This window comes from Sprattus sprattus (assembly GCF_963457725.1).
Source record: "Sprattus sprattus genome assembly, chromosome: 11".
Lineage (NCBI taxonomy): Eukaryota > Metazoa > Chordata > Actinopteri > Clupeiformes > Clupeidae > Sprattus > Sprattus sprattus.
In genome coordinates, this window is record NC_137909.1 from 12,419,043 (window position 1) to 12,430,450 (window position 11,408).

General features: G+C 44.3%; 1 protein-coding gene across 1 annotated transcript in view; it reads left to right on the forward strand.

Annotated features, from left to right (window-relative positions):
• The window catches only part of brinp1 (bone morphogenetic protein/retinoic acid inducible neural-specific 1), a gene marked incomplete at both ends in the record, with an annotated part of 63,967 nt that overhangs the window by 16,599 nt on the left and 35,960 nt on the right, over window positions 1-11,408 (forward strand). The window contains one exon of the mRNA XM_080846989.1: window positions 6,606-6,796. Coding sequence (XP_080703115.1) covers window positions 6,606-6,796 — 191 coding nt within the window. The remainder of the gene's footprint in view (window positions 1-6,605; window positions 6,797-11,408) is intronic.

Below are 11,408 nucleotides of genomic sequence, written 5' to 3' on the forward strand. Positions count from 1 at the left end.
TGTCCAGCCTGCTCCGACTGGTGCTATTTGTTAGAGCGCGAGTGAGCTCCTCTGAGAGGTCATTAAGTTGCTCTTTGAACTGAGCAAGAGAGCACTGAATCATATCGCCGGCCCCATCTGCCAGCCTTGCTAATCTGAGGAGATGTATTCAAATACATATGGTTTCTGCATACGTCTGTCTGGCTAATGGAGCAGGCCTAGGCAGGAGGAGTGCGGGGGGAACTTAAGGCTGAAGTGATACATAAGAGAGATTTGTTTTTTCAGGAGACGAACCGCTGTAAATCTTATAATCTTCTGCCCGACTCTGTGTCCCGTTACTATCAGGGCCGTAGGTTTTTGGGACTTATCATCTCCCTCGGTTGAGACTTTGGTGTCCTGGAACGTTAAATGCTCTCCTTGGGAAAGTGCACTCCCGGCCGAAGCCGCGGCTGAAGCCCTGTACTAACAAACCACCATAAGGATCTCTAAGGCTTATGTTGTTTTTTTTCTATTCACCTCTCTCTCTCTCTGACTCTGAAACACTAAGCCATTCTTTAATGTCGGCTCAATATGGCAAGGCTCTTTGGATTCTATGATTAAACCAGGGCGACAAATATATATTTATATATATATATATATTTTTTTTTTCCGGGATGAATAATGTCAGGGTTTGTAATGAGACATACATATTTATTTGCTATGGTGCATCAACAATAAGCTCGAGAGAGCTTGAGAGAGTGAAAATGGCCTCCACTGGATATTCAAATGAAATGTGGCTGTGAATTCATCAAGAATATGGAAGCCCCCATATTTGTCCTAGTTCACTGAGATTACAGGGGCAGAAGACAGAATATTTTCCACAAATGGCAAAACTGGGATGGAAAATCAATCATAATGAACACTGTCCGCGTCCATGCATGCAATGTGGTCATTTAGACTGTGCAGGTTATAGATTTTAGATACCCGGGCCCAGCCTAAAATATGTCATTGAATAACGGTCACACTCCAACATGGGTTTATGGGCTTGCGTGTCGATTCTGTCCGCACTGATCGTTTCTTCCCGGCCCAGTGGCCATACACGCATGTTTGGGTCGGGTGTGGGGAAGCATGAAGATCTGCCCGGAATTGCATGAGAAAAACAAAGAGGAAAGGAGGATGGAGGGATATGGGAATCGTAATAGGATGTGGTCATTTTACAGACCAGGGAAAACATGGGGAGGGGTGAGGGGCCAAGATATTTCGCTCACAAGGCCTCGGACGGACGGACTCCAGGATGGACCTCGTCATATCTGAGTACCATCAGGGCCAGAGGCTATGTGTTGCTTACCTTTAATCTAACTAAGGGAAATTGTCATTAAGGTGTTTCATGCAATGCTTAATGGATTTCAAGAGATTTCTTAACCCTGGTGTTGTTTTCTGATCAAAAATGACCTAAATCATTTTTTTATAATATTTTTTCAAAAATGTTTACGTGGTTACATTTGTTGTGTCACCTTTCATCCAAGACTGTAATACTTAGAGTTTTATAAATGAAATGTATCTTTTAGGTTGTCAGATGTCACATTTAAAGCATACATTAGGGTGTTGATATCAATAGGTGTGGATTCCCATCAAAAATCACACCTTTCATTTCTGACTGAAAACACAAAGTGTTATTATCTTGTAAAATTACAGATTTTATTATATGTTTTGTATGCTTTTTATACATTTGCGTTGTCAATTGTAAAATACATTGGGAAATATGCAAAAAAAACAATCATCCTTAGACATAGATGAGATCCTGAGATAAAGATGTATATTTGTATGTACAGTATGTTAAAAAAAATATGGATTGACCTTTATTTGAAATAAATCATTAAAATGAAATTATATATCATATTTAAACTGTTATGAAGACAATTACTTGCATCTTTAGAAAAGTTCAAATCAAAATAGATCAAAACCAAATGTCTACAAAAAGCATTAATGACATTAATGTCAGGCCGGTCCATTCTTCCGGAACCACAACTGCGGGACAAGCATGAGGGTTCAGGGGAAAAAGTACTTAAGGGACATCTTAAGGATTATCATTTCACCAAAGGAAACCTTTAAGTAATGCTTAAAGGTTATGTTATGCAACACCCTTAACTTTAAGGAACATTTAAGGGAGAATATGAGGGGAAATTTCACTTCAGGTGTTTTATGCAACTGGGCCACGTCTGTTTCTGAGTCTGTGACTTTTGGGACATTATTTCAGTGTGTAACTGGCAGCGAGCAGAGTCCATCATGCATGAAATAAAGCTATTGTATTGTTTGCGAGCATTGTGCTGACCAGCCCATGTTTGTGCTTAGGATCTTGCTCATGGTATTAAATCAGCAAAATGATTTTGCCAAGTTATTAAATTAGCTTTAGTTCATGTGCGGTGGACTTTGCTGGTTGCCAGTTTCCCATCAATAAAATTAGGGCCCAGAGAAGCCAATAGCAGCACCACAATGTATGATTCAACAAAAACAACACCAGTCACAACAACATCCATAACAACAACAAAAACAACACCACCAAGTGAAACCTTTAAAAAATGCGGTGGATTTTTATCCAGATAAAATCTGCTTGTGCCCTTTGCAACATAGCATATAGCCACCGCCTGTAGTGTAGACGTTTGTGTAAGGTTGGACGCAGTCCAAATTCAGGGTTGAACGGTGTGGTGGGGTCGTTTGTGGTGGGGGAAACCCAGGCGACCTTAATAGCCAGCAGAACACGGCCATTGAAAGGTGTTACACTGTGAGGCGATGCACTATGAGATTGAATCCTGCTGATCGGCGCGCTCTGAATTGGTCCTAAGTAATAGATCAATTTAATGCCCCTTAGAGCCCTTCACTGCTAAATCACAGTGAGGTGCTGGTGTGGGATTACTGGCCGATAATGCTTGGTAGGGCGAATATGCCAGTGCAGTGTGTGTGTGCGCGCGTGTGTGCGTGTGTGTTTGCAAGTCCTAAGAAAGGTATTGATCCTGCTTCTCCTTGTGTCGTTTGTTGTAATCGGTGCATTTTTTTCTTTCAAATCAGCAGTATTCACCCCCTCATTGCTTTAACATTGTCTCATATCCAGCACATTGTGGCATATTTATGTACCTCCATTTAGCCTGCAGAGACTAGGACTGGGGTAGACACCTGTAATCCTCTGCAGTAGGCAGGGTTTATAAAATATAAAACACTCACACACACACACACACACATAATCACAAGCACATATGTATTCATACACAAACATACACACATATTCACATAGTACATCAATGTATCCATCCATCATTACGATGATACATATGAATGTTCATATACAAAAACAAACATGTCTATATACAGTACATACATACATACATACATACATACATACATACATACATACATACATATATAAATTCATTCATATGAGGATTTACTTCATTGTTTGAATGAATCCTGTGCAGAAGGCAAGTCTTCATTCAGCACTGAGAAGAGGAAAACAAGGCTTTATAGAATTCTGGGGTAAGGCAGGGGTTGCCTCTTGACAACAGCACCTTTGTAACCATAATAAATTCCCCTACTGACGGGCAGCCAAGATCTGGGCCTAAATGAGAAAACCAGTGAATGGGTGTGCTTCCCAGCGATGTCTCCAAACGCCACACAGATAAGCTCAAATCTGGCTCTGGCCTATTTTGTTTAAAAAACAAATTCTTTGAAAAACACTCACACATGCATAGGCAGTATAGTATGTAACAAACACACACACACACACACACACACACACACACACACACACACACACACACACACACACACACATACATACATAAAGACAACAAACAAGCAAGCACCTTTGCATAGTTGTGTGAGTGAATACACTCCTTTGTACCAACACACATACACACACACACACACACGCGCACACCAGAGATTTCACGTGGAGACTTAATATGCCTCATTATGTGGTCCACTTTACCTTGAGATTTGCCTTGAGATTTGTTGATGCAAAACCAGACACAATGCAATTTGCATATATTTGTTCCCATTCCCTTGAAGAGCAGTAATTAGAAAGCACTTAGATACATTTCAAATGGCAGAGAGAGTGAGAATCAACCGTCATGCTACCACTACAGTTATGACAGAGTATGAGATAGAAAGAGAGAGAGAAAGAGAGAGGGGCAACGAAAAAAAACAGGTAGCACAGGGGATGAAAGAAGCCAGACTACACAATTGAATTAACATTAGCCAGCATTTTCCAAAGGTATGCAGTACCCAGAAATCCTCTTATGTTGCCAGAGGACAAAAACCTGTTGAGGCTGATTTACAGACCTGCCTCCCTTAAGAAGGTGTCAAAATCCAAATTGTTCTGGCACCCAGCACACAGTAAGTGTTGGCCCCGTGCAGGTAGGCTTAATTGTATGTAGATACCCACTGCTCCAAGCTGCCAAGTGACATTTCCATTATTGCACCAACCCCTGGCCTTCCAATTTTATCAATTGTTTTTGCAAGTCCCTCCTGCTAAACAGCTTTGTGTGTCCCTGGTGATCCTGAGGCGCGTCTCAGCTGAAATTAAAGGGACAACTGCACTGCTCAGAGGATTATTTCAGACAATGAATACAAATCAAAGAATTACTCTCCCCGGGATATTAGGATTTCAAATGCTTCTGACCACTGAAGGCGTCCTGCTGAGGCCTGGCGGAGTACTCGCGCACGTGCCTCCTCGCGGGGGTGGGGGGAGGTGGGGGGGGGAGTCTGACTGCCCAGGAGACAGTATGCCCAAGTGAAGCGAGAAACAGCAAATGAAAGCTGGCTGGCGCCTTGCATTGTGAGCGCCCAGGCGGGAGACTACTGGGCCTGCATAGGATAGAAGGGAGAAAAAGTCAGAAAAAAAACTACCTTCGTATGACAGAGAACTGTGCGTGTAGCTCCCTGATTTGCATTGAAAGGGGTTGAGGTGAAGTTAGCGGTTTGAAAAATGAAATCAACCTTCCGTGACTAACACGGAGTGCTTTGTATTCTGCTAAATGATATCAGTGCAGTGCACTATGGCTTAAAGACCCAAGACTTTATAAATAAACATACATAAACATTCCTCACACAGTCTCTTTCACAGCCCCCGAAGGGAACGAATGCAGCTTAAGCTCAAACAGACACGTTTTTATTTCCATCAGAGATTTGGCAGTTACTGCGTTTCTCTGTGTCTTTAATCTTTGGATCTCTGGTAGTGTGGCGAGGGGAACAGAAGGTCGCGGCGTTCTGACTTGGAACAGACACACGCTGTGGTTACTGCAGTCTCGGGAGGAGCATCTCTGTCTCGCACGTCTCTGCGTCTCGGACTCCTCCAAACAGCCGCGCTGATTAGCTTAGCCCCTGCAGGTGCGCCGAGACTGATGTGGTGACAGGTGCCTGTGTGAAGCTATTCGTGGTACTGCTCACTTCAGTTTGGTGTGTGTGTGCGTGTGTATATACAGTATATATGTGTGTGGGGGGTGCTGAATGGACAGCTCCTCAGCCCTGATTGGATGCCATGTTGGCTTTACTGTCCATTTGCCTCTACTCTGCTCATTTCACTGGCGTCTTTCCACGAATACAGAGTCTATTCTTGCGGCATCAGGAGGCATTATGTGATAGAGTGGTAATCACTTTTCACTTTTTTGTTATATCTCCAATGGGTTCCAGCAGTCACTCCATTATAGAGGAGGATTGTTCAGAATGATGATTCAAATACAAATGTGATGTAATCTATGCCAACTGGCAGATTAGTGGGCACAAATATGGCCACTGGCACAATATCAGTCAGATGCACATCTCTGTCTCGCAGTACTGCTTTCTCTTTGTCTGTATCTTGCATAGACACACACGCACACACACACACACACACACACACACACACACACACACACACACACACACACACACACACACACACACACACACACACACACAATCTCTCTCTCTCTCCCTCTCATACATACACACGCACACACACACACACACACACACACACACACACACACACACACACACACACACACACACACACACACACACACACACACACACACACACACACACACACACACACACTCACACACCCACCCACACACACACACACACACACACACACACACACACACACACACACACACACAAACACTCAGACACTTGTGCACACAAACAGATACATACTTAAGGCAGACACCATCAGTGCATACCGCTCTTGCCGTCAGCTACAGCTGGCAATTGTGCTGATTAGATAACATTGTGGATGCCTTCATTTGGTTTGTAGATTCAGCCTCAGATTTCCTTCCTTCCCTCTCACCTGAGGGCAAAAACACTGGAATGCCACTTCTCCCTCCTGTTATTTTCACTTCTGTGCTCTTCTGTTCTCTTCTGTTCTTTTCTAGCTTCCCTGCTTTCTCTCTGTTCGCTTCTTCTTTTCTTCCCTTTTCTACTCTCTTCTTCTCTTTGTTTTCTCTTCTCTTTGTTCTCTTCTTCTTTTCTCCTTTTTTCTCCTGTCTTCTATTGACTTCCTCCTCTCCTCTTCTCCTCCTCTCTCCTTCCTCTACTCTTCTTTCGTCTCTTTTCTTCTCTGAGGAGCTCCACCACTCACCATCTCTCTCATTTTGTCCCTGTCTCAGGGAGTTTGCGCGTTGGAAGGTGAGGAACACAGCCATCGAGAGGCAGGACCTGATGCGCAACCCCCTGCCTCTCATGCCCGAGTTCTCGCGGAGCGTGCGTCTGCTAGGTCGCCGGCCCTCCACCCAGCAGTTCATCGACACCATCATCAAGAAGTATGGCACCCACATCCTCATCTCAGCCACACTGGGAGGTGAGTCTGTCTACACTGTAGACTCTACAGCTCACTGGGGCACAGGCGGACAAACAACATGATACACAATACACTTCACATGGGGGAAGGGAGGGGTAAGGCTAGGAGGTGAGTCTGTCTACTACAATCAGGAAACCAATCTACTGGACATGGTTAATATTAGAGTTAGGGAAGGGGATGGATACTGGGAGGTGAATTTGCCTCCTCTTCTCGAGGCATCAACCATACTAGAGTGGAGCTCAGACAAGCAATACAAAGAGTTAATTTGGACAGAGCTTAGTAGGGCGAGACTTGGGGTCAGGGGGGCAGGTGGGCAAGTGAGAGGGGAGTTAAGGTTAGGGGCAGGGTTAGAGGGGGGCAAGGAGCCAAGTCTGGGAGGTGAGTTTGTCCTGTCCAGCTGTAGAAGTAATGCTCTTCATCCCCAGCACACCTTTGGGCTCTAACAAACAGACATCACAAGATTCATTTCACACAGCCAGAACTCGCTGGAGGCTGCTGGGGATGAGCTTTTCACAGCCACAATTGCAGAAGGAGCCAGACCACTCCTCTAGCCACAGATATCCCAGAGCAAGGCACAAATACACAGCCTCTATATGCCCCTGCCTTAAGAAGAGACGGATGCACAATTTAAGTTACCCCATGAATCTCATTTTAATCCTCTTAGAAGTATAGTAGTCAACATGGAGTATAAATATGTTATTTTAGTTGGCTTTTGGGCATAAAGCTTAGCAGCCAGTTGTGGCCTTTTTTTCTCCTAAGTGATGCTACATGCATTGGATTCTCTCTATCACTGGGTAAAGATCCACTCGCATGCTGTGTGGATAATCAAGCTTGAAGTGCAAATGTATTCTACGGAGGGTGTCCTAAATAGGGGATCGAGCAATGAGAGCCTCTCGTCATACCGCCTCACTGACATAGAGCTGTCAGACTCAATAACTCCAACCAAGCAGATTTGTTTTTTGGTGAGAGGCCACAGGGATGATGTAGAGGTGAATGGCTCCAGTTGCTATATCATATGCAGGGCTTGTCAGGCGGTTCAAATGAATGAACTAATTATGGCACTGGGAAATGTAATACGCACACTGAAAGATGATGCTCAAGGTGCTCGTGTGTAATAAAAGTCAGTTCACTGGGAGGTGGATTAAAGGCTCTTGTGAACATGGAAGTAAGCATCGTATTAGAACTTTGTGACAGGTTCCTGGAACCCAAGGTCCATGGTGTGGTTTTTGGGTCATTTTAAACCCCCTTTTAATTCCTCCTCCCTATCAATCTATCTCTCTCTCTCTCTCTTAATCACTCTCTGTCACTCATGCACTCTTTCTCTCTATCCCCCTCTCTCTTCTCTTTCTTGCACTCAGTTTCTCCCTCCCCCACTCTCTTTTCTCTCGTGATGCCTGTGTCTGATCACTTTTTTATCTTTCCATTTCCCTATCCTATGACGTGAGACCAGATCGGGTTTAACCTCAAGGGCGTACCAGAGCATTATGTCTCTGAAGACTCTGGTGGCAATCTGGCGCTTGCACATTAAAGTGTACCATTATGTGGGCTGATAAAGGCAGAGAGTGGGAGATCACTGAAAGCTTGCCCACAGCTATTAGACTTTAAGCACTGGGTGAGGAGAAAAGAGGATGCTCTCTTAGCCGGATGGTCTATTCTTCTTTTTCTTCTCCCAAACCCATCCCCCCACAGAGCAACTTAACCACTGGGGTCTCAGCTAACCCTCTGTGACTTGTATATAACCCCCCAGAAGTGTGCCTGTGTGTGTGCATGTGTGTGTGTATGTGTGTGTGTACATGTGTGTGTGTGTGTGTGTGTGTGTGGGTGTGTGTGTGTGTGTGTGTGTGTGTGTGTGTTTGTGTGTGTGTGTGTGTGTGTGTGTGTGTGTGTGTGTGTGTGTGTGTGTGTGTGTGTGTGTGTGTGTGTGTGTGTGTGTGTGTGTGTGTGTATGTGTTTGTGCGTGTGTGTGTGTACATGTGTGTGTGCGCCCTTGTTTGTCAGTGTGGGTTCATGCACAAGGGAGCAATTTGTTTTGGAATGTGCATGGAATGTTTGGATTGTTTGTTTGCATACGCATACGAGTGTTTGCACCAGTATGATTGTTTGTGTGCATATGCATGCAAGTGTTTGCACCAGTATGATTGTTTGTGTGCATACGCATGCAAGTGTTTGCACCAGTATGATTGTTTGTGTGCATACGCATGCAAGTGTTTGCACCAGTATGATTGTTTGTGGTCATACGCATGCAAGTGTGTACCAGTATGATTGTTTGTGTGCATACGCATGCAAGTAAGAAATCAAAATCAGAATCAGAAACAGAAAAAAGATTTATTGTCAAGTAGGTATGCGCCTACCTGAAATTTGCTCTGGTGCATGGATGCATACAGTAAACATAAAAACATAAAAACACAAACATACACACACAATATGTACTACACATAACATAAAACATAGAAACACCAGTATGAGTACCAGTATGATTGTTTGTGTGCATACGCATGCAAGTGTTTGCACCAGTATGATTGTTTGTGTGCATACGCATACGAGTGCGTGCACCAGTATTTTTGTAAGTGTGCATACTCATACGAGTGTGTGCACCAGTATAATTGTTTGTGTGCATACGCATGCAAGTGTGTGCACCAGTATGATTGTTCGTGTGCATACGCATACGAGTGCGTGCACCAGTATTTTTGTATGTAGTGGATGTAGTGTGTGTGTGGCTTGCAAATGTGTGCCTGGTATCAAACAAAGGCAGTAGCCACTGCTGAAGCTGAAACGTAACCTGGTGCCGCAAACCCCTCTGCCTTGAGCAGCATCCTGACATCTCTGTGTTTAATACATATTAAAATATTCCATTTGCCTAATTGGCTGACGACTGCAGGCTTCTGTATGCCAGCGATGCATATGCTGATAGCAGTTGGAGAGCCATATTTCACAGGGGAGGGTGGCAGGTTTATTTTACAGACTGTGGCACGTCCAGTGAGAGTACACTGACTTTTAAACACAGACGTCCTTTATTAAAACTGTAATGTCACTTAGAGGGATAGCGTCGTTGGTGCTGCCCTGGAACATCAGGTTCCTGTACGGTTAAACATATTTCAATCAACAGACCTTCAGGGTTACAAATGCAGCAGGATGCTGCGGTTATTCGGGCGCCCAGGTAGCTGCTGCGTACGGCACAGATCTGGTCCTGAAATGACGTAGATCTGGAGTAATGTCAGCGTAATCGCCAGATCAGAGGTTATCCTGGACACATACCGTGCCAAATGTACTACTCTAAATAATGTACTGGTACATAAATTATAGAACATAATTCAATCAGCATAGCTACCCAGTAGAGACAGAGCAGAACCAAGGTTATTACATGCAGATGATGCAAAACAGATACTCTAAATAATGGACTGGTGCATGTAGAATATTTTAAACAAATCCGTGCATTACCCACTCCCACATTCCGAAGCCATTCGGTACATATTATGCAAAACATGCTACTATACATGATCCATAGGCCTGTTTATGCCTGAGGTGGTTTGTTTGAAAGGCTCTCTGCTGTGGAATGCACCTGCACCTGCTGAGAGCTTGTGTTTATAACAGTTCTGTGTTATTCGGTCTAGAGGATTTATGATTGGCCTGTACCTTACTACACCACTGCAAGCACTGCATGATCTGATGACTGTTTTAAGGCACATTGTAAATACAGTTATTACGCATCTCCGAAGAAGGCCTTAATAGAAACATGCATATATGTCTTGGGTGCTGTTGACGTTGAGGGAGGATATTTTTAAGATGAATGGAGAAGCATGCATAGAAAGGATGGTGTGAATGCTGATGTATGAGGAATAAAAGCGTAATGGATGTGAGGCTGGGCAGAGGGAGTTTCCACCGAAGGGATACGGAATGAGGGCAAAGAAGAGTCTGTCTGTGGAGTGGAGCATTGTTCCGGCCTTTAGAATAGCCTTTTAATGAAGCCTGGCTGTAGTGGATATTGGCATGTACATAAGGAAGGCCAAGCTGAAAACCTGTGGCCGCTTAATGGCACATTAGATCCAATAGAAGGGTTGTGAAGAGAGGCCCTGACTTGGCATTGATGGGCAGATGATGTCATTTGTCATGCTAGTGAAGAGAGCACACGTCTTGACCTCACGCTGGTCAATGAGCAGTGTGACCACATAACTGAATCCGAAATCAATAGCATTTAGAACCACCGTAAATCAAGACCAAACGTGGATATATAAACTTCAGCCACAGATAGCATCAGATGCTTCAAGGCCTGTGTTTAATAAGAAGCAGAAACAACACAAAACAAAAGACCCTCGTAGCTGCATCTGTGAGCCCTCACGCGGAAGAGATAAGGGTGAAAAAACAATGCTAGTGGGTTAATGGAGTATCATTATCCTTGCCCAGTTGCATATGGGGGTCAAGGGTGCCAGGGTAACCCTTTTGTTGCCAAAGGGAGAGGGAGAGGGGGAGGGAGAGAGAGAGAGGAGGGTCTCCTGTCCTTCCCTCTCCACTCCTCTTACAGCAGACCCATCCAGCCATGAGACATCAGCCATGACTGCTGCTGCAGGTCACGACGGCCTCACGTTAAGTGACCAATCACGTTGTGTGGCCGTGG